Here is a 25,320-nt window from a genome sequence, read left to right on the forward strand (position 1 = left end):
ATAACATTATAATGAGAACACTATTATAATAAAACGTTATGAATTCTTTTGGTTTGGGTTCCGTGTTTAAGCGCATTGTTGCGGGAAGAGCCAAGAGTTTCACATTCTGATTAGCACGTAACTTAGTTTGAGATCACGTGTGCATTTGCTTTTTGTGTGTGTTTGTGTGTGTATGTATATGTGTGTATATATATATATATATATATATATATATATATATATATATATATATATATATATATATATATATATTAGGGATGCACCGAATATTCGGCCACCGAAAATTTAGTAGACTTAGATAGATAGACTTTTATCACCGAAACAACACTGCCGAAATGTTGTGGTGACGCAAACAGAAACCGCGACCTGCATGTGCACCTGCCCTATGGCACCTGCATAGCGCAGACCACGAGCTCCCCGCGACATTCACTTCACACCAGTGGGTCTTAATAGAGAACATTCTCTCTATTCTTATTCCTTTATTCGCAGCACTAAAGCGTCTCCTAACAAAGAGATTGAGACGGACCACGAAGTGAAAACAAAGAAAAGTACAGTCTTATAGAGTCTGTTAGCACACGTCTCACTGAGATCTTCTCGGATCCTCTGCACTTCATCGCGAATGTGCTTGATCCGCGTTATAAAGACCATTACTTGGATGCGGAAATAATGCAGCGCGCACGAGAAATGCTCCAGGCCGCGCTGGATGCAGAGAACCCGCGTGGAGACGGAGAAGCTCCAAGCGCAGGAGACTGAGATCAGAGCGCAGAATGAAAGACTCGTCTCTGCACCAGATGAGGGGCATGCACCCTCGTTGTCTGATGTGTTCAGTGGAATTCTGCAAGAAAGTGCCTCAAATAATAATAATACGTTGGCTATTCTGTTCTTAGGCTACTATATATATATATATATATATATATATATATATATATATATATATGTGTGTAATTTATGTAATTGTAATTATCTTTGAAACTAATATTAATTTATGCAATTGCAATGTCTTAATTTTAGTAAAGTTAGTACACGGTCATAGCAATAAATGCAATGGTACTAATAATTGGCATAATTTCTTTCGGTGTTTCGGTTTCGGTTTTCGGCCTTGGTTTTCTCTTTTTCGGTTTTGGCCAAGAATTTTCATTTCGGTGCATCCCTAATATATATATATATATATACCGTAATAAAAAAGTTGTGAATTATTTGGGTTTATTTGCTGTGTTTCAGCGCATTGTTAAGGTAAAAGAGCCAAGAGCGTGTCCACGACACATCTGACAATTCGGGTTGTAGTGCGGGTACATTACAATATTAGAAAAAGTCTACTTCTGTTTTAAACAGTGAAGGTGAGCCAGTGGATATCTTACAAGCAACGTGCAAACGTTGTGAAAGTCAAACTTATGCCCGTGAACATCTTTTACCATGATAGTAAAAGTTAAAACTGACGGTGCTTTCGCCATCTGACGAGGCATTAACATTGTGTATTCTCTCAGAGACGACGAGAGGTGAATCTCCTAATATGTGATGTATCTGTTTTAATTTATTTCTTTAATGTTTCTCTTGTGGCCCGAAACATAGTGAAAACAATGAGAAAAAACATTATTTGTGTTGAACAGGTTGTTTTTGAAATTCGGTGCATAAAATAAAGCTGCACTTTTGTTAATAGCCTAATAGCCTTATTTTTTATTTGCCTCACAGGCTGAGTCACAGCGTGTCTTTTATGCGGTGATGTGCTATGAAATTGTTGCGAAGCAAATTATTTGTAATATTAATAATAATAAAAACCTAATAATAATAGCCAGAAAATAACAGGTCTACATTTATTGGAAATGCCAAATACTCTTAATAATGACAATATTTCATGATTTTGACTATATATCTGGCTATAGTCCTTACATGATTGTCCTCTTTCAACAAACTCCATTCTCTTATCGCCTTATTTTTTTTTTTACACATAAGTAATGTTGCCCAGTAACTTGTTTCAATTATTTAAGCATTATTTCATTTATTTGTAAGGCTGCTTTATGTTTGGTAATCAGGCTTATGTAAAAATGTGGATTTAGATTTATCTGCCAACATATCGGTTATCTGCTTTCTTATTTAAGAATTATCAGTTATCGTATCGGACAAAATTTTCTTATTGGTGCATCCCTAGCAGAAACTGATGAGAAATATTTGAGATCACACTGAGATTTCTGACTTTGATATGACAATTCTGAGCACAGTTTGACAGTTATCAAGATCTCTTCCTGAAACTTTTTAGGAGAAAAAAGGAGACATTTTTCAAGCAGGAGACGCTTTTTCACTCCAAATGCTATCCATGAGAAAACTCTAGAGATAAAATAGAGACAACCTTTATTATTCTCTATTCCATGGGGTTTTTCTGATAGTTTGCTTTGTGATTTCTGACTTTGAAGTGGCAAATCCAAAGCACCATCTCAGATCTCTTTATAGGAGACACATGAGATCTTTTTTCTCAGGAGAAAATGTTGAAGCAGGAGACTCTCAAGTTGCTCTCTCAGTGCCATCCAGAAGAAATTTCTAGAAATATAAGAGATTTCCTCTATAATTTTTCTTTCCCATGGGGCGTTTCTAATGTAAACATGGTGTTTTGTTCTGGTACCTTATACCCTAAGCAGCCCAGGCTATGTTTGAGCATGCTTGTAGGACAGAATTGTCTCACAGTATATCTTCTTAACTCTTTCCTTTGTTGTCATATCATTGTCATTGCTTCTGACCTTTTGAGATATCATCAGCTTTAATACCTCGCTGCAGAAACAGGCTCTTCCAGCTGTCAGGCGTGTGCTTTATTTAGCTCTGTGTTTTGTCGGCCGGTCAGAGTTTCCCTTGTGGGGCCCCTTGACGCTCACACACAGACAGCGAGTCACACAGTCTCTCCCAAGTGCGCACACACACATACACACACACCCTGTACAGCCCAGAGCGGGCGCTGCAGCAGAGAGAGAGAGAGCAAACGGTCTCGGAAAAAGAACCGGGAACTGCTGTATCGGCCTGAGAGTGAAGAGAGTGAGAGAGAAAGAGAAACCCTTGGGCAAGGAAGATAAGGGATTGTCAAGAGGTTAAGCATGTGCTGCTTTCACTGCAGTAATTGGATTCTTACAGCACCTTGACCGCTGTCACTGCCTGCCAACTCTGCCTTCATGTGATGTTGGCCGGGATCAGATGGGAAGACGCAGGAACGCCGTCAACCCTTTGGTGACACTCGGCTTGTTTTCTGTTCTCCAGCTTGCCTCGCTCTTGCATATCATCCCCTATGGCTACTCCACCCATTCCTTCAGCAAACACCGCTGAATTAATCAGAGCTGTCCGCACTAAGAGGATCAATCGCTTACGTGGTGCTTGACAGGAGCGGAGTACTTACTCTTTTGTTTGAGGGGGGGGGATTTCCAGGACTTACTGATCGGACAAGTCTCTACATGGCATCTGGGCAGTCTGCACCAGAAAGGGATGGCATGCACCTTTGGGTTTCCTTGGGGCACCGCTGTGCATCTCAGACGTCCAAATGAAGCATTTTCCCAAAACGGTTATTAATGCCGAGACTTCACGATGTGGATGTACCACAGTGAGTTTCAAATCCCACACAAAAGGCAGCGGAAGGACCCTCGTTCTGCTCTGTATTTGTTATTTTTGCTTTACTACTACGGAACAACCCCTTAACCCTTGAGTTTTTCTCCAACATGCCATTTTCTTGCCTTAAAATTTGATTTACACACTGTGTACATTTATAAATGGGTGAAGTGTCTTCTCGAGACTCTTTTGTGGAATAGCATACCAAGATGATGTACTCTTCGTTGCTCCAAGCGGACTTCTTGTTTCAGAGATGCTTGGAGCAGGTTTAAGTGGAGGCATGTAAGTAGGGTGTATAATGGCTATCACGAGGCCGGCATAAGAGTTATTTATTTTTGAGAGAGAGGAGCCTACCCGAACCACACCTTTGCTTAAATGAAGACCGGCCGAAATTACACAGGAAGGGAGAAAAAAATGATGCACGTCAACAATTTCCCGTTCCGAAGGCATTCCTGGATATGGTGAGTAGTGACAAATGGATTGCAATTGAATGGATTCACACAATAAATGGCTCTAGTGTGTTGTTGCATTCCATGGAACTACGGTTAGTAGGCCACGACTGTTTACACACCAAAGCATTAAGGTTCCCACATATTTGTTTGTAGGTTTGTCTTAATCTAAAGGTAAGTATCAGTGGGTGTCAGCGTAGGAAGAGGAAAGGAGTTGATGGTAAGCCATGCATGAGAAGCATAGGGAATCAAAAGTATTCTTGCCTGTGAAGGCTTATTCACACTAAGAATGATAACAGAGTTTCTGCAAGTCTTAAAATGTCTTAATTTGCAAATTTAATAAATTAAGATCTTATATCAAAGCAGAAAGTCATAATGTCATGGCATTAAATGTTGAATACACTGGAAAAAATTATTCTGCTGTGTTTTTATTTTTCCAAATATCTAACAATCCTTAAATCAAGATACATTTACTTAAGATGCAAATTAAAGATATAAAATCTTGTTTTCTGATAAATGGAACAAAAGTTTATACTTAATTCAAAGCGAAACCATGTTTTAATACCCAATTAACAGATATCTGTTTTTGTTTAAAGTTGATTTTTATGATTATTTCTATGTTTTAAACATAAACCCTTCATATCAATTTATCATAAACAAGACAACTTGTGTCATATTGCTTCTCAAATAAATGTATCTTGATTTAAGAATCGAGTGGAAAACAAGACAAAATACAGAGAGAAAAAAAAAGACAATGAAACAGAGGATCAAGTTTATTGGAGTCACTTTTATAATGTTTTTCCTCCAGTTGATTAACAATACAAATATTGACGGCCAATCACAATCCTTTCGACTTTAAAGAGCTTGAGCATTTAAAGTGGCAGATAAAACTGCAGCTCTTGCTTGTAATAAACAGATTGTTATTGTGATTTGCTGTGGATACTCATATAGTTATTGTTATACAGCACAGGATACTATTAGGCCTTTGCTGCGATGACGTCATGTGACGTGTGGCCACAGACAGTAGGCCTTATGGGTTCTCCAAACAGCTTTTGAGGCTGTCAACACCCAAATACGAACAGCAGGTTATGGTGTCATCACCCTGTTGTGGAAAACCCAAAAAACTAAAGAGTGCCACAATGAATCAGACGTGACAGCAGCGTGCTTTGGGTTTCATGCTTTGCTTCTCTCTAGGGCTCTGCGGCATCTATAATGGCATCGCTTTGACATGCTGCTTTACTATGGTGATAAATGAGCTAACAGGAACATTAGTGTGGCACATGAACAGGGATTCGGTCCAAGGAGGTCCGTGTTTCTAGTTTCATGAAGGAGTGTCACACTTTATTTTCCTTAAGTCAACTTGAACAAAGGCCTCATAAAAGAAGCACTGCATTGACTAGCACATGACAAATGACATTAAACAGACCTTTGGTGTTGGTTTAGTTCATGTACCAACAGTGCTTCCTAAATATTTGGAAGGAAAACAGATATGTAATTAGCATTTTTCTTGCGAGTTGTGAAAGCACCATAGGATTTTTTTCCCACCCTACAGTAAGATGGTATTGTTCTGTGAGAACTGAAAGCATGCAACCGATGCTTTGTGTATGTATGTGTGTGTGTGTGTATGTGTGTGTGTGTGTGTGTATACGTTTGCAAACTTTCACCTATTTTTTCACTTCCACCTACACATGCCTATTATTTCAGAAGAGATCAGTGTGTGATTGGTGGTAAACTGTTCAGCTGGAGTTTCTGCACTCTTCAGGATTCAGAAACTGCAGAGTTGAGTTCAGATCAGGAACCTGCTGCCTTTAAGGTTGTGTGTTATAGCCTTAAGACAGAGCTCTTGTCTCAGTCGTCTTCCCTAAGGTAGCGCAGAACTCCATTGACGTTCAATGTGAAAACCAAACATTTCTGTGCATTGCAGTATTTTTAGCAGATTAGTAATACATCAGCTGCATTTGTCAGGTCAAGACATGTCAAAGCTTATTTCCCCGCTGGTAAGAGCAACACAGTCTTCTTATTTTAACCAACTTCAGCCTTTTGCATTTACAAACATACATGTTTGCTTAATTTTTACAAATGGACTAATTATGATGTTTTTTGCAATGAGAAGTAAACATTAACGTCATCACAAGCAGAACATGGCAAGTTTATGCAAGCATTCGTCCCAGTTACAGAAACCGAAAAAAGACAAGGTTCATTTGCTTCTGTTTGCAAAACAGACAAGTCAGCTTAGACACGTTTTCTTTGAATCACCAATAGAAGAGTGGGTGTGCTTTCAAAGAAAGAAAGGCAAACATGTGACTTTCTCAGCAATGTCAACTCTTATATTATTAATTAGTTCTGAAAAAAATATTGAAATTAAAATATTTTAACTAGGGATGCACGATCATGATTTTTCATGGCCGATTCCGATACCGACTTTTTACAAGCAAACTGGCCGATTCCGATACAGATTTCCAATTTTTTTTATTTATTTTTTTTATCTTTAAGCAACAAACAAGAAAGAAGGAAAGTGTGCATAAAAAAAATGTTTATTTGGTAATTAAAAGGCCAAACTGGCTTTTGGCTATTGAAAACAACCATAACCATCTGAAATTATTGGCAGTAACTGCACAGTAAGTAGACTACATTTAATACAAACATAGATGGTACAGACATCAGCATTTAGCTTTTGTTTTTGAATTGGGTTGAAACTACATAGAACTGGCCTTGTGTTAAAATATTGACTGTAACCATGTGAAATTAAAGGCAATAACTGCATAGTTCTACAATCCAAACAACACAATCAACACACATTCAATAAGATGTTTCTTAATCAGCATTCAGTATTTGTTTTAGTTTTTAAATTTGGTTTAAAACAAAAAAAAAAAGCTCTTCACCAGTAAAACTAAATTAGTATGCTATATAAATACATTATTCCAAAATGTTAAAATAAAACAAAGATGCAAAGTGTTTCATTCATCTAATAAAAAAAAAAATAGGGTAATGATTCACATATTTTTTTACTTGACCCAATGAAAAATAAATAACTTAATAATAAGTAAAAAAATATAGATGTGAATCATTACCCTACAATTTTTTTAATTGGATGAATGAAACACTTTTTTTCAGTGTGCTACAGCAGATGATTTTTAAATCAAATTAAGTAAATGTAATTTCAAGGTAAAATAAAAATAATCATCCTATACAGAACTGACTTTAATTCTGGTTTTTCAAATGCGTATGCAAGTTCTACTTTACAAAAAAAAAAAAAAAAAAAAAAAATTCAGTTTTGTCACAGTTTAGTCCGTTTCATTTCTCATCGAAACATCGAGCTTGCTCGCGCAGCTTCAGTGAGCAGGAAAGGCCCTTATTTGTGCGCCAGTACACCAACGGCTGTTCGCTTCCTGCTATCTGTGCCTCAGACATGAAGCACTGCACTTCCAGCGCTGAACGGCTGCCCGTGTCCTGCACACAGATTTCGAAATACTTCAACACAAATGACATAGCGAATGATTACAATGAAGTGTGTGCACGCAGGCGCACTTGCCGATCGCGTATTTTAAGCAAAAACCGTCCGGTTCCGATTTATGGACGGTCAACCGGTGCATCCCTAATTTTAACTCCATTAACGCAGTGGACCCACCCTGGTGACTGTTGACAAATATGAAGCAGGATAAAAGCTCCCTAAATTAATGACTCAAAGACATTTTCCGCCACCTGCTGACAGATTTAGTTTCTTAATTAGAGTATTATTTCATTTAAAAAAAAGGTAAAAACTGGGGGATAGTTCACCCAAAAAATGTAAATTATCAAACTGAAGAAGTAGAGGCCATTATTTACTATCGCTCACAGTGCAGACTTGAGCTGAATCAGCAGATCTTAGCAGCTCCTCTCCTCACCTGCATGCTCTAGATCTCAATGCATTTCTGCAGACAGCACATTGGCAGTTAAATGCTATATATTTTTTTTTATATTTTTTGGTAACCAATGACTTCCATTGCATGAATGAGAAAAACAAACAAACTGATATTATATTATGTGTTTATTTTATTTTATTTTCTGGACTTCAAAATATCAAAATAATATGAAATATCATATGCATCAAGTCTGAAATGAATTTTGTTTTGTGAGGGCAGAATTTTAATGGAATTAAATGGAATGGAATACTTGAGAGAACAGCGAACGTCTGTGGACAATGTAGGAATTCTAAGCATTTTACCACTACTGTGTGATTAAGCCCAAAATCACATAATCCCAGTCTTTTTTGGAAACACACACACACTCACAGCCAAATACACACATTTCATCCACTCAAATAAATGATTCTCCAACACTGTTCAATTTATTAAAAAAATTATGTTTCACTGCACGAGTTAGTTTTTTATAAGTTGGGGCTACACATATTTATTGGATGGAAATCCTGCCCTCAATTAAATTGAGTTCATCCAATGAATTATGAGTTTGTTTGCATTGAACTCTTATTGAACTGAATGCCTGCTCCTCTACTATGTTGTTTGTGCATGAAGAAAGCTAATTTTTAGTTTTCTTCTGAATACTTTTCAGGAAATATTGAGGAGGTTACATGCCGTCAGATGAATTATGGGTGCTACATTGTTAAATCAGTGGAATTAATTTACTGAATAGCTTAAAAAGGACAGAGCTCGTCAGCATGCATCACCTTATTCAGTTTGGTTTCACTTGATTGTACTCATCTATTCTCTGTCTTCATGCATGTAAGCTTGTTTGAATGACCTTTGCACCTTCGCATGCACCTTTGTTGCCATCGCTAATTGGGAAAATCAATTACTGCAAAAAGCAGTATAGCAAAATAATGAAGCATTGACCAGCAGTGAGTTTACAGTGTTTTTTAATCTCACAGATTAAGAAACCTACATAACATATCTTATGCAAGTACGCAAATACATATTGGCCAGTACATTAAATCATATGTCCTGTTGCATGTATGTAGCATGCATTCTTCTGTTACTGTTGTGGTGGCTGTACTCAAGACAGCGATACACTGATTAGCTTTCTGATTCAGAAATGTGTTGTTTTATTAATACGCTGTGCTATATTAATATGCAGTGCTGCTATAACCTTGAATGCTTCGTGACTCATTCTGTACCTACTGTGTAACTGTAAATTTACTCCATTCATCTGTTTAGGAATCGCTCATAGAGCGACATGCCACCCATTAGTTTCCTCTGCTCTACTGTAGTAGTTTTATAATGGTTCATTTCACATTGTGATATTTCCTGCATGCTGTCTGCCAAAGCTCCCTGAGCTGGAGTGTGTGCCACGCTAGATAACAAATAACCCACACACACAGATGCTGCACACCAGAGACCGCCTCTGTCTCTCTCTCTCTCTGTGTGCGTTTAAACATCAGTGCATGCTTGAAAACAGAGATTAAATCATGCTAATGGTGTTCTCCCATAGTATATATGATGAATTCATATGCATTTAGAGTTTCCATAAATGCTTAAGGAAAAAACATTGTTTTCTCAATCCACTGCTCAATTTTAGGATTTGAGGCTACTTTGCCTCCATAACATCTACTTTCAGAATCATAGATCATAAACATCCAAAATACTAAATTTAAATCTATTTGCGTCTGAAGACTTTAATTACAAAGGTTTTCGTTTTTTTCTTCTTCTTCTGGCTATTAACAGTTTTGAACTGTTTGACTTCATGAAAATGAAACAAGAATTTTTATCCTGACTTTATCCAGTGCTTAGATTTATGTGCTGGAAAGGCATGCAAATTAGTTGAATTATTAATTAGATCATATTTGTTTTGAATATTAACATATAACTTTTCAGAAAACTTGTCATAGAAAACAATACTCTTAATGTACTGTGATTAATCAGCTGCATGGTGAGAAGTCTAATAAAATGTGTTAGTCTTGCCTTAAGAAAGTCAAATAAACCTGTTATATATGTTTTACACTTGTCCTTTTTCATACCCTTTACAAAAAGAGCCTGAATGACACAGATATTCAAGAACATTACATTAACTGGGAAATTTGTCGTTGTAGATTAACTGTGGAATTTGAAGCAAGGTGACAAATCACTGCATTGCCTCCTCTTTCCCAGCGATACGCACAGAACAGCAGCAGCACCCTGGGATCAAACTGAAGAAGTAGAGGCCATTATTTAAAATCGCTCACAGTGCAGAGGTTAGCTGAATCAGCAGATCTTAGCAGCTCCTCTCCTCGCCTGCATGCTCTAGATCTCAATGCATTTCTGCAGACAGCACATTGGCAACTAAATGTTTATTTTAGCAAGGCTTTGGGATTTATGTGTATTTTCAAAGCAAATAACATTTGACGTTTGGCTGTGTGTGTGTGTTCATCAAATATTTTTATATATAATATTGATCCAAAACATCTCACATTACATAACCAAGTGACGTTAGACACCGAGGATGAGATGTAGTAATCTTACAGCAGACACGTTGCAATCTTCAGTGCTATAAAAAGACTTGGCAGAGTTGCTTGTGACGTCTGGAGATCTTCCCAGGCTTACCCCTGAGACGGGGCATCCCTGGAACGTCACATGTGTATGCATACCAATGGCTAAGGGAAGGTCAGTTACTTCACAAAGGTAGGGTTTGTTTGGATTAGCATTACTGTAATGCACTTCCAATGGTAAAACCCATTACCTCAGCCATGTGCTAATACTACAGACAGATATGCTAGCCGTTCTTCATATCCGCTGCACTGTGGAAAATGAAAGGATTAGACTGAAAGACCCTACAAACGTGTAGTGCCAGAACTGTTGATACTGAAATTGCAAATAAAGGAGACCAAAGGCTCCAGGAATCCTCCAGACTGATTACCATATTTTCCGGACTATAAGTCGCACTTTTTTTTATAGTTTGGCTGGTCCTGCAACTTATAGTCAGGTGCGACTTATTTATCAAAATGAATTTGACATGAACCAAGAGAAATGAACTAAGACAAATGAACCAAGAGAAAACATTACCGTCTACAGCCGCCAGAGGGCGCTCTATGCTGCTCAGTGCTCCTGTAGTCTACACTGAGCAGCATAGAGCGCCCTCTCGCGGCTGTAGACGGTAATTTTTTCTCTTGGTTCTTAGTTCTAAATAAATGCGACTTATAGTCCAGTGCGACTTATAAATGTTTTTTTCCTCATCATGACGTATTTTTGGACTGATGCGACTTATACTCAGGTGCGACTTATAGTCCGAAAAATACGGTAGAAGGAGAATGCATGTATGCATAGCTGTGTCCGTCCTTATGGATAATTTGCTAGTCCTATTTTTTTTTTTTAAAGTTCCTTTTGACTTGGACTTTATTTCAAACAGAATTCCTATGGAATTCTGTCCCTGTCTACATTTTATTTTATAATAATTGGAGTCTATATTTAATTATATTTAATCATATTTATATATAAAAACATAAATGTTGTTATACATACATATAATTACTTATAAATAGTGGTTGACTGTTATTTTTTTTGACAGCCGATGCGGATATCTTGGAAAGCAGGATGGCCGATATAAAGCTGATATAATTGTTTTTATTTTAATTAATATTTACGAAATTGTAAATATTTGAAAATGGATTAAAAAAATGTGTTAAATAAACATTCTTATACTTTAGATTACAAAGTATTTTTCACAAATAAATAAATAGTTAATAAAAAATATAATAATAAAGTAGGTTAACGCTATAATAAACGGCACTCAGTATTCTGGGAAGTTTGTGTGCATTGGGAATCATATTTTTCCTATATAAAGCCAAGTTAACATTCATTTTACATACAGCACACAGTGGTGTCTGTCAGAGCAATCAAAATAAAAGTACTGCCTCAAATGCATCTGCAAAACAGGAAAACTTATCGGCAGATGCCGTTATTTCAAAAGGGCCAAATATTGGCCGATATATCGGCTTTGGTGATATATCGGTTGACCATTACTTATAAGTACATTAAATTAAAGGTAATTATATATGCATATAGTATAATTCATGAGAATCTTTACATTATTTTACACAACACTTTATCCAGTGAATGACAGATTTTTTCATTAAAGTCATTTGCTCATGATTTGTGCTGTACGTTTGTTTTTAAAACTCTGAAAGATGTGTTTGCATGCTGTCTAGGGCTGTAGCTATCGAATATTTTAGTAATCGAGTATTCTACCAAAAATTCCATCGATTAATCGAGTAATCGGATAAAATGTGTTTTTGCTTAAAGTGAAATATTAATTATGCAAGAGAAAATAAAACTCCTGGGTCTCTTAAAATGAACAACTGTTTCCTTTTTTAGAAAACATTTTTTTTATTTTTAAATGCATAGAATGCAATGCATACATCAAAAATAAACATTTAATTATTACCCATTGTTTCTCTGTCTGTACTTGTACTGTGAACAATGACAATAAAATTGACAGATGAATTAAGTGCATTTAAGTGCCATTGTGTTGGGGTTTTAAATAAAGCATTTTTCTGAGATGCACATTAAACATTAAACACATAAAACATTAATTTAATTTATCTTTTAATTATTGAAAAGTCACTTAACTTTAACTTTTTTTTTTTTAGTAGTAGGCTATGTACATTCTGCTGAACAATAGTCTTTAACCTGACTTTTATTTTGACGGGTTGACGTACCTTTATGTGTATGTGATGTGACGCTAGTTTTACTCAAATCAAACGTTCAAATGCTCACGAAGTGACTGTCAGAGCAGTTCTGGAGATGTTGTTCATGTGTTCACATCCTTATTAGGGAGACAGCAGACGATGAAATCACCATGAGCGTCACGCGCGCTTCAGTGTGTTAATAAACGGAGACACGCTTCTGCACCATTCATTAACAGAGACATGCAGAACATGCAGGATTTATATTTAAATAGACTGTTCCGGCTTAATATTTACAGATATTAGTCCATATCGTGATTTGATGTAAGTGCAATGACCTATTTTTGATTAATTCATTCAAAATTTGGCAAATTCCGTGCCATTCCGCGTTAAACTGTAAATTCCATTTTTATGACTGGATTCCGGGATTCCCTCCGCCTTTTCTGCATCGCGGAAATCATAGGGCCCTAGTTGTGGTATGCCAGCTCTATCTTGCAATGGACACATGCCACGACGTTCTCTTTACGTTTGCCCGCGCCCTCAAATCAAAACACTGCTGACTCGGACGCAGGACTTGTGTCTCCTTCCGCTTTGTGGGTGACCTAAACGCATTTTGTCACATTAAAAAAACCATTGCGAAAGAACCTGACGTGAGATTTAAAATAAATTAAAAGAGGCTTCGAGGCAGAGGAATTTGCCTCGATAATTTTTTGTAATCGAGTTACTCGAGTTACTCAAGGAATCGTTTCAGCCCTAATGCTGTCATTTTGCAGTGATGAGCTGTGGTGAAAAAATATCCTGTATCTAGAAAACTGTCAACTGTTTATTCATGTGGTTAATGACAAAATTTACACCCTTTCCCAAAGAATCACTGGTGCAATATGGGTAAAGAATTAGTCAAGTTATGTAAGTTGTAAAAAAGGAAGAAAATTCATTTGAAAAAAATATAGGGAGGCGATTCACTTTTTCTAATGAACAACATTAGAACAATTTTAGAAGTGCACATAAAGGTATGACAGGGTGCTTGATGACCTGAATAATGTGGCTCTTTTTCTCTCAATTATACCCTGTGTCTGTTCACATTTTCACTGAGGCTCTTTTGGCCCATAATTGCTTGTATTTCCCTTTAGCTTTGAGGATCTTATTTCTTAATTGGTACTGAGGTTGCGGACATTCATGCACAAGATTTCAAGCCCTCGGGGAACTTTGCAGTAGTTTTCAGCTGGGAATGTTGTTTTAAGAAACATGTTTCCAGATGTAAACAGATCACAGGAAATTTTGATGGTAGAAAGCGTTTCACGTGGAGGTATGATTTATCATGCAGTACTTATTAACAACACCGACAACATATGCATGAACTTATATGCACTGTATATCTTGAATGCATATGTATTTATGTAAATTTTGATCAGCAAGAGTTCTGGATGACTGTGTGTATTAGAAACGTGTTTACTGCACTGTTATCTGTGACGCACTTTAGGGTATTTAAGGGGATGAGGTGGCTTAACCTTCTTTTGTTCTCGTTTAGTCCTCCATGCGGGCACAGATGGTCTTCTCTGCAGAATATGACCTCTTTTCCCGAGGCCTAATCTCATTTGGATTTCAAAGAATGTTTTTCCTTAAAATACACTCCATCTCTGTTTCATGTTATTTATTTTGTACCCCAAATAGCTGGTGTCTGACATTAAGCTCGGTTTCTCGTTGTCTGTATATGGAAACGATTTGAAAATACACTCTTAAAAACAAAGGCTCTTTATTGGCATCTAGAGTTCTATGAGGAACATTTAAATGATGGAAATGTAATGAAAATGAAAATGTATCGCTTTGCTGATAGCTCTGTTTCTCACACATGCAAAGAGAGAGAGCGAGAGTCTTACCACGCTGAATCGACATGCTACATGTAAACTATATTCTTTGTCTTCTCCTGTCAAAATAATGTAGTTCATTTAGAATTATTCATATTTTCGAACAAGCAGAAGATATGCCGGTTTCTCCGGTAGTGGGCGGACCTAATGTGCAAATGGCAATTTCATTGGCTGGCGCTCATCTTTTACCGTCCCTGTTTTGATTTCAGCAAATCAGTTCGACCGAACGCAGGCAACGTGATTAATATTCATGAACCCAGCAGCTCATCAATCCATAGTGCATTGTATATTGTTAGTATGGTAGTAGAATTAGTATTATTATCTTTTAATAATAATTATGATCTATTACTATTTTTTTTTTACAGAAACCCTCAATGAACAAAAATGTCTTAAGCATCACCACCAGTCTTAAGTTCAGATAAATGACAAATATGCATTCATTACAAATTCATTTTTACATAAAGGCATTGTGCTAGAAATATTACTACAACCCGAGTTCCGGAAAAGTTGGGACGTTTTTTAAATTTTAATAAAATGAAAACTAAAGGAATTTCAAATCACATGAGCCAATATTTTATTCACAATAGAACATAGATAACGTAGCAAATGTTTAAACTGAGAAATTTTACACTTTTATCCACTTAATTAGCTCATTTAAAATTTAATGCCTGCTACAGGTCTCAAAAAAGTTGGCACGGGGGCAACAAATGGCTAAAAAAGCAAGCAGTTTTGAAAAGATTCAGCTGGGAGAACATCTAGTGATTAATGAAGTTAATTGATATCAGGTCTGTAACATGATTAGCTATAAAAGCTTTGTCTTAGAGAAGCAGAGTCTCTCAGAAGTAAAGATGGGCAGAGGCTCTCCAATCTGTGAAAGACTGCGTAAAAAAATTGTGGAAAACTTTAAAAACAATGTTCCTCAACGTCAAATTGCAAAGGCTTTGCAAATCTCATCATCTACAGTGCATAACATCATCAAAAGATTCAGAGAAACTGGAGAAATCTCTGTGCATAAGGGACAAGGCCGGAGACCTTTATTGGATGCCCGTGGTCTTCGGGCTCTCAGACGACACTGCATCACTCATCGGCATGATTGTGTCAATGACATTACTAAATGGGCCCAGGAATACTTTCAGAAACCACTGTCGGTAAACACAATCCGCCGTGCCATCAGCAGATGCCAACTAAAGCTCTATCATGCAAAAAGGAAGCCATATGTGAACATGGTCCAGAAGCGCCGTCGTGTCCTGTGGGCCAAGGCTCATTTAAAATGGACTATTTCAAAGTGGAATAGTGTTTTATGGTCAGACGAGTCCAAATTTGACATTCTTGTTGGAAATCACGGACGCCGTGTCCTCCGGGCTAAAGAGGAGGGAGACCTTCCAGCATGTTATCAGCGTTCAGTTCAAAAGCCAGCATCTCTGATGGTATGGGGGTGCATAAGTGCATACGGTATGGGCAGCTTGCATGTTTTGGAAGGCTCTGTGAATGCTGAAAGGTATATAAAGGTTTTAGAGCAACATGTGCTTCCCTCCAAACAACGTCTATTTCAGGGAAGGCCTTGTTTATTTCAGCAGGACAATGCAAAACCACATACTGCAGCTATAACAACAGCATGGCTTCGTCGTAGAAGAGTCCGGGTGCTAACCTGGCCTGCCTGCAGTCCAGATCTTTCACCTATAGAGAACATTTGGAGCATCATTAAACGAAAAATACGTCAAAGACGACCACAAACTCTTCAGCAGCTGGAAATCTATATAAGGCAAGAATGGGACCAAATTCCAACAGCAAAACTCCAGCAACTCATAGCCTCAATGCCCAGACGTCTTCAAACTGTTTTGAAAAGAAAAGGAGATGCTACACCATGGTAAACATGCCCCGTCCCAACTATTTTGAGACCTGTAGCAGAAATCAAAATTGAAATGAGCTCATTTTGTGCATAAAATTGTAAACTTTCTCAGTTTAAACATTTGCTATGTTATCTATGTTCTATTGTGAATAAAATATTGGCTCATGTGATTTGAAAGTCTTTTAGTTAAATTAAATTTGGGTGAAACTTGTTTACTGTTTTTCATAATTATATTACTTGTAGAAGAACTTTAAACACAATTGTAAATAAGTATAAAGAATGGCATTGGTTTTATTTTTAGTGATAAAAAGTTATTTTTTTTTTAATTAGCATATTTTTGTGTTTTGCTCTGGTACCGAGATTGGTACCGAAAACTGTGGATTTTCACTGGTATCGGTACCGAATACTGAAATTTTGGTACCGTGACAACACTATTAACGTCTTGAACATGGATTTGTTTCTTTCAAACACGCAGCTTTTGGCTTCACAAGACATTAATTGATGGACTGGAGTTGTATGGATTATTGGGATGTTTTTATAAGCTGTTTGGACTCTCATTCTGACGGCACCAATTAGGACTGGTATATATCGATATATTAAAAAAAATTATATCTCAATATTCGATATATATCTTGATATGTTTGCATGTAAATAATAAAAAAAACTAAAATAATAAAATGGAAATAATGTAACTGGGATAAGTTTTTTTTTTTTAACTAAGAACAAAAGCATGTATAAGTGTCTCTGGTTTAAAAGAAGACCATAGAAGTGGCATGAAACTTGCCACTGCCACTAAAAAGCCTCTCAGATGGGGAGCTATTTGCTGAAGCACATATTCACAATACTTTCAAATTTTACATCGTCTTCAAAATTATTCTGATATTATCACTAATATTCGATATATTGCCCAGCCCTAGCACCCATTCACTGCAGAGCATCCATTAGTGAGCAAGTGATACATTTTTATACATTTTCCAAAACTGTTCTTCGAAAAAGAACAAAAAAAAAAACTCATGTACAGTACACCTCGGATGGCCTGAGGGTGAGAACAATTTTCATCAAATTAAACATTTTGGATGTACTGTTCTATTAACATCCATTGAAATTTTCCATTCCATAATAGGTTCTTTATACTGGAAAAGGTTCTTGGGATTCACACTAAGAAAAATATTGGCTATTTTAAGACCTGTTCACTGAAAGGTTCTATGGTCCCCTTTTGGAGACTTTATTTTAAAGAATATAAACTTGTTGGTAATGCCAACAAGGAAAACTTATTAACGAAACGTACTCGGTTACTAAACGTAACCTCGGTTCTCTCTAGAAGAGCGAACGAGTACTGCGTCTTAGCTAAGACGCTACGGGAAAAGTCTCTTTTCACGAAATACTGAAGCAAAAAATTATCCTTAATTTTGTATTTTTGTAAAGCGCATTTGCAGCAGTACACAGCCATAGGCGAGACGGCTCGTTCGCTCATTGGCTTGTTCTGCGGCAACTGCACAGCCTATCGAGCGCAGGCTGATGCAACATCAGACCAATAAGGGCGCTTCGCGCCCTTCTTGCCACTTCCCGCCGAAACGGGCGTGGCCCAACCTATAAAAGGAGCTCAAAAAGGCTGACTCACCTGATTTATTTCATCGCCGAAGCGAACCAGAGTGAATCGTGCGCACGGCAGAGAACGCAGTACTCGTTCGCTCTTCTAGAGAGAACCGAGGTCACGTTTAGTAACCGAGTACGTTCTCTTACGAGAGCTCTCTCGTACTGCGTCTTAGCTAAGACGCTACGGGAACCCAATGTAAAACGCCGTGCACGCAGGGATAACACACCAATAAACCTGAAGCAACGCCCAGGATTTACAGTGCACAGTCACCTGAGGGACTCACAGAGAGTCCAGGACAGAAAAGGGGGAAAGCCCTCCGTCCCATATCTAGCAGCATCCGTAGATGCGGCAATATGACATCACACAGCCGAGGCAAAGCCTGACCAATGTGGCAATGCGGGTCTTACGCAATACTGCCCATATAACAGTCGGCAGCGCATAGCGCTCATGAACTCAGAATTCCCCTCAGGGCCCTGATTCGACAGCAGCCTTGCTTGCAAGGCGGGAACCTCCAGGTTATAGAACCTGATAAATGTAGGCGGCGAGGCCCAACCTGCCGCCATACATATATCCTGCAAGGAGATCCCAGTAGACCACGCCCACGACGAGGCGACGCCTCTTGTGGAGTGTGCTCTGACGCCCAACGGGCACTGAAGGCCCCTGAAAGCGTAAGCTAACGCTATGGCGTCAACTATCCATCTGGATAGAGTTTGTCTCGAAACAGCCATTCCCTTGGAACGTCCACCGAACGAGACAAACAGCTGCTCCGTCTGCCGAAAGTCAGCAGAGCGAGACACATAAGCTCTTAAAACCCTGACAGGGCAAAGAAGACTCGAGTCTCTACCCTCTCCTGACACCGGCAGGGCAGACAGGGCAATAACCTGAGCCCGAAACGGCGTGTTGAGGGATTTCGGCACATAACTGTGCCTAGGTTTGAGTATGACCCTTGAGTCATTAGGCCCAAACTCCAAGCACGACTGGCTCACCGAGAGCGCGTGCAAATCACCCACACGCTTCACCGAAGCGAGAGCCAACAAGAATACTGTCTTAAACGACAGATGCTGAAGGCTAACTGATTGGATAGGCTCAAAAGGGGGACCCTTCATGGCCTCCAAAACCGCCGCAAGGTCCCACATAGGGAGTGACGGAGGTCTGGGAGGATTCAGCCTCCTAGCTCCTCTGAGGAACCGGATGACCAAATCATTCCTTCCTATTGACTGACCGAGCGCTGTTTCAGAAAACGCTGCGATGGCCGCCACATAAACTTTGAGCGTGGATGGGGCTCTGCCCTTATCCAACAGCTCCTGTAGGAAGGTGAGAACCTCCGTCACCTCACAACTAAGGGGTGAATATCCTCGAGCTGTGCGCCAGCTGGAAAACACTGACCACTTCGAGGCATACAGACGTCGTGTCGATGGAGCTCTATCCTGAGTGATGGTATTCAGCACTCCCACTGCGAGATCAGCGGGTAACAGTTAAGTGCCCACACATGGAGGGACCACAACTCCGGTTGAGGGTGCCAAATCGGGCCCCTGGCCTGCGAAAGGAGGTCCCTCCTCAACGGTACTGGCCACGGGGCGACATCTGCTAACTGCATCAAATCTGGGAACCATGGTTGGTTCTTCCAAAGAGGTGCTACAAGCAGTATTGAACATCTCGTTTCTCTCACCCGTTCTATCACCTGCGGCGAGACCGCCCTGGCGATTTATGTAGGACACCACAGACACGTTGTCCGAACAGACTAAGACGTGGTGATCCTTGATTTGGGGACAAAAGCGCATCAGCGCGTTCTCCACTGCCAGCATTTCTAGACAGTTGATATGATGGAGCTTTTCCCATTCTGACCATAGGCCAAAGGACGGTCTGCCCTCAAGCAAGTGGAGGCGTCCGTCGACACCATCTTCACATTCGGGGAAGTCCCCAGGCTTATACCTGATCGGTACCAGCCGTTCGCTGTCCAAGGTGCCAGAGCTGTGACACAGCTCTGATTGACCTTGAGATGCAGCTGGCCAGACCCCCACGCTCTGCGCGGCACCCGCGTCTTCAGCCAGAACTGCAGGGGGCGCATGCAAAGCAGGCCCAGCTGCTGAGCCGGAGATGCTGAGGCCATGAGGCCCAGCATCCTCTGACAGAGTTTGAGCGACACGGTCGCGCCGCAGCGGAAAGAACTCGCTGCGCGCTGAATGCCCATCACGCGCTGTGGTGACAGCCGCGCCGTCATGGAACACGAGTTCAGAACTATACCCAGAAACAGAATCGTCTGACTGGGGTTCAGCGAACTCTTCGCCCAATTGACACTGAGGCCGAGCTTCTCGAGGTGATCGAGTAAAACGTGGTCCACGAGCTCCGCTCGTGATCGGGCCAGAACCAGCCAGTCGTCCAAATAATTCAGCAGGACTGCAAACTGGTATGCCTGGCCCTCGAAGGCGAATCTCAAATATCGCCTGTGGTTTGACGCTATCTGTATTTGAAAATACGCGTCCTTCAGATCTATTGACATGAACCAGTCCCCTCTGCGAATCTGCGCGAGGAGCTTCCTGGTCGTAAGCATTTTGAAACTGCGTTTCATCAATGCCTTGTTCAGCTGTCTTAGATCCAGTATGGGCCTGAGACCCCCGTCTCTCTTGGGCACCAGAAAGTATCTGCTAAACAGCCCCCCTTCGCTTTGAGCTTGAGACACAGGCTCTACAGCCCCTTTGCTCAACAGTTTTGATATTTCGGCCCGAAGTATGTGTGCTACTTCTGTTTTGACCGTAGTTTAGACGCGCGCTGAAAAGCGCGGAGGGCGTCGAATAAACTGTAGCGAGTAGCCTCTCTTTATAATGCCTAGCACCCAATCCGAAACCCCTGGAAGCGCTGACCATGCATCTGCATGAATGGCTAAGGGCTGGATGCGAAGTGCGCTCTGTCGACTGGGCAACGGCGGCGCTCGGGTGTGCTGCGCATTCGAGGCGGGGAGCGCGCTGATCACAGCGGGCAGATCGCTCCTCCTCGACCCCGTCCCGGCGCTTAACCGACTGGGGGAAGGCTGAGCAGGTCCCGCACTGTATGTGACATAGTGTATGTGGGCACTGGGGAGTGGGCACGTTTACTATGCGGCGCGCTCGACCGATCTATGTCGATCTTATGTGCGCGAGCCCTGTGTGCAGGGCTGTGCTTACATGTGGAGATGGGCACTGAGGAGTGGGCATCGTCACTGCATTTATAGCACCATCGGCCGTGGCCGGACGAGCGTGCACGGGTTTCGTTTTTACAGAAACCACATGACGCGTGTGACATAGTAATTGTGGGCACTGAGGGGTGGGCACGCTTACTATGCAGTGTGCGCGATCGTCTTGAGTCGCTTTTATGGCCGGACGTGGCCGGACGAACGTGCACGGGTTTCGTTTTTACAGAAACCACATGACGTGTGTGACATAGTGAATGTGGGCACTGAGGAGTGGGCACGTTTACTATGTAGTGCACGTGATCGACTTGAGTCGCTTTTATGGGTGCGAGCCCTGTGTGAAGGGCTGTGCTTATATGTGGAGATGGGCACTGGGCAGTGGGCATCGTCACTACATTTATAGCACCATCGGCCATGGCCGGGACACCAGAAATTGCACCTTTTTCGGGAAATATCTGGGTAGCCGTGATAACGTTTTTTTGTGTGCAGGCAAGCGGGCAACCGTACAGGCTTGCGCATTGCAAAAGACAATGAAACAGTCACAATCTCTGGAACTGAAACAGCGGCGCGCTTAGGTGAGAGCCCGACCACAGCGGAACTCGTACACCGGCGCTTCGATGAAGCAGCCATCGTGTGTAGTGCAGACGCAGCGTCATGCAGCATGCATAGATGGCTTTCCTAGGATGGCTTCGGGGCTCCCGGCCTCACCGTAATCCTCTGCCACGGTCACTGCGGCGCGGGGCGACGGCCGGTAGAGCGAGAACGGGGGTCTCGACCTGCGCTGCTGAAGCTGTTGTGATAACAGCTTTTGTGTGCAGGCAAGCGGGCAACTGTGCAGGCTTGCGCGTTGCAGAAAACACTGAGACAGTCACAATTCCTGGAACTGAAACAGCGGCGCGCTTGGGTGAGAGCTCGGCCACAGCGGAACTCGTACACCTGCGCTTCGATGAAGCAGCAATCGCGAGTAGTGCAGCCGCAGCGTCACACAGCAGGCTTTAGATGGCAACACCGCTTTTGCCGCCGTCCAGCAGAGGGCGGACAAAGGTGCGTCGCTATCGCCTGTTCCACCGGCGGAAGTGACTGGTAGTTCCTGTTTTTAGCATCATCCAGTGTGGAGTGAATATGGAGCGTTCCAAGCCTTCGCCACCTCTTCGTGAAGCTCAGGAAGAAATGAGGCGGGCTTTGAGAAGTACGCTCAACCGAAAGGAACATATCATCCAGCCGGGAATGAGAGGGGGGGCGCTGGTGCAGACCACCAGCTCCTTCGAGCTCCTTTTATAGGTTGGGCCACGCCCGTTTCGGCGGGAAGTGGCAAGAAGGGCGCGAAGCATCAGCCTGCACTCGATAGGCTGTGCAGTTGCCGCAGAACAAGCCAATGAGCGAACGAGCCGTCTCGCCTATGGCTGTGTACTGCTGCAAATGCGCTTTACAAAAATACAAAATTAAGGATAATTTTTTGCTTCAGTATTTTGTGAAAAGAGACTTTTCCCGTAGCGTCTTAGCTAAGATGCAGTACGAGAGAGCTCTCGTAAGAGAACAGGGCTATTAATAACCTGCTACGATCGCCAACACAGAGGGGCTGTGATGCTAAACTCTACCTGACAGACTCTCTGTGTTGTCTGTGACAAAAATGTGCTACACGGCATCTTCAATGAGAAGGCTGCCGGTGGCGCGCTTTCCAAGCGGTCCTGCAGATGCCACAGCACAGAGGGAGTAAAAGCACCGTCTCCTGTGGAGAGGATCATTAAAGCAGTGAGACAGAAGCCCAGACGCTGAAGCTGGCAGAACGCACCGACGGTAACTCTCTCATCCCAGGTGATCGGCCACATGGCAGTCACTAATTAAACCTGCCGTTAGAAAGAAACGTATCCCTCTTATTACAGGGGGCCACCGACAGGCTTCCAAGATGAGTGGTATCTGTCTTCACCACATTGCTCTAATGAGAAAGAGCATCTTGGGTAAATGGAAAGACAAACTGGTGCTGTGCTGCTTTGTTATCTGCTGTTACCGGGGAAACAGTTATATTCTACCAAACACTCCACCTGCTGGCAGAATGAATAAGCATTTTCAATAAAACTGTTGTTTTGTTCAGAGTTCAGACCAATGCAAAAATCAACCAATGTTTTTAACTTGCAAACACGCAGAGCTTTAAATGTGAACTGGTGGATCGATTAGAAGACAATATATTATCAAAATCTAAAAAGTATAGGGGTGTGCAATGTAGTCTGCTTATCCTGCAATAATATTGCAATTGTTGTTTTAACTATGTGTGATTTAATATTATCCAGTATATCGCGAAAAGCAAACAAAAATCCCAGAAAAATCCCAAAATCTTTAAAATCCCAGAAAATGATCGAGTTATAATTTGTTGTCCATATCGCATACCCCTAATTTCTATTATTTAATTGATATAATATTTTATTGATGATAATTTTTTTAATTAATACAATAATTAATACTTTTGACATCCATTTTCATAAAATGGTTTAAAGGCTGAAATGTAAAGTTTAGCATTTTTTTATGTTTTGTTTTTGTGAAAACTTGTATCTGAACTGTAAATAGTTTTTTACAGTAGTTTTACAGTTTAATATGGTACTATAGGTATTGCCCAACCCCGCTAATGTGGTATTAATTTTATTTGTGCAGCTCTTAAAAAGGTCTTACATTTAAGCTTAAAAATCCTGCAGAAACCCTGATACGATATGTCCAATAATATGATACTCAGCAAGCAACTTTTTCTTTAGATTTGTAAAAAAATAAAAGAAAAAAAAATTAGATTTTCATTTGTCTGGCTTTAGAGTGTTAAAACTTTTCAAAAGTGAAGTCAGAACTCTGTTGTTATTTATAGCTCAGTTTCATCTAGACACTTAAACCTGTTTCACAGCATTCATAGTCACATCCGTGAACCTGCCTTGACTGTGAATGATCCACTGAAGAGCTTTAGGAGAGCAGCTCTGGTTATATGCCTCGTCTTTCACCCTTGCACCTTTTTAAACAAGTTTCACCCAAGGCTAGTTAACTTGATCTAAGAAAAACATTCCAGCGGTGCTTCCCAAGAAATCCTGGGTCAACAGTCCTAAGCTTTTGCAGCTTCCAGAGGACACACTGATCTGATGTCCAATTCCCAAAGACATCTGGATTTACTTAGGTTTGGTGTCTTCTGTTCCTGGGGTTTGTAACAGACCCCCCCTCCAGCCTGTTTAGTTCAGTAGAACTCGTCAGTCATCAGTCAGCTCACTGGTGTAGTGTTCAGTGATGTCAGCCAGTCATAAATCACGGTTTCACTATCAACAGGACAAACCCTGTTAAGTGAGCTATTCTTCACAAGTCTCGGTTTCATCTATCTATCTATCTGTCCAGGGGCGTAGCCATCTTTTCAGAAGTGAGGGGGACCGAAATCACACACACACACACACACACACACATATATATATATATATATAAAACATTACGATATAACATTTCTGTAATCTATAGAGCCCTGCTATAGTCAACAGTTTTTTAACAGTAAGATTTTTAATGTTTTGAAAGAAGTCTCTTCTGCTCACGAAGCCTGCCTTTATTTCATCCAAAGTACAGCAAAAGCAGTAATATTGTGAAATATTTGTACTTTTTAAAATAACTGTTTTCTATTTGAATATATTTTAAATGTAATGTATTCCTGTGATCAAAGGTGAATTTTCAGCATCATTCCTCCAGTCTTCAATGTCACATTAATCAGAAATCATTCTAAAATGATGATTATCATTATTTAAAACATGAGTACATTTTCTTCAGCATTCTTTGATGAATAGAAGGATCCACAGATCAGCATTTGTGTGAAATAAAAAGCTTTTGCAACATTATACACTATATCATTCAAAAGCTTAGTCAGTATATATATATTTTTTGTTTTGTTAAAGAAATGATAGAAATTAATACTTTAATTTAGCAAGGATTATTTAAATTGATCAAACGTGATGATAAAGGCATCATTTTACAAGAGATTTCTATTTCAGATAAATGCTGCTCTTTTGAACTTTCTATTCATCAAAGAAACCTGAAAAAATTATACTCAGCTGTTTTCAACATTATCAAAATAAGAGTTTTTTTTTTCTTTTTTTAGCAGCAAATGAGAATATCAGAATTATTTCTGAATGTTTCTCTAATTTCTAGCTTTTAATTGGCTTAGAAATCTATAACTGCTGGACAATAACAAATAATAATAATTGTTTATATACTACAA

General features: G+C 40.2%; 1 protein-coding gene across 7 annotated transcripts in view; it reads left to right on the top strand.

Annotated features, from left to right (window-relative positions):
* The window catches only part of LOC132127716 (cAMP-specific 3',5'-cyclic phosphodiesterase 4D-like), a 244,931-nt gene that overhangs the window by 164,259 nt on the left and 55,352 nt on the right, over positions 1–25,320 (top strand). Inside the window, exon 1 of one of the 7 annotated variants that reach the window (XM_059539764.1) lies at positions 2,932–4,040. The exons of the other annotated variants lie outside the window; for them this stretch is intronic. Coding sequence (XP_059395747.1) covers positions 3,955–4,040 — 86 coding nt within the window. The 5' untranslated portion in view covers positions 2,932–3,954. Of the gene's footprint in view, positions 1–2,931; positions 4,041–25,320 lie in introns of those variants that run through there. 7 annotated transcript variants of the gene reach the window in all.

This window comes from Carassius carassius, chromosome 45 (assembly GCF_963082965.1).
Source record: "Carassius carassius chromosome 45, fCarCar2.1, whole genome shotgun sequence".
NCBI lineage: Eukaryota > Metazoa > Chordata > Actinopteri > Cypriniformes > Cyprinidae > Carassius > Carassius carassius.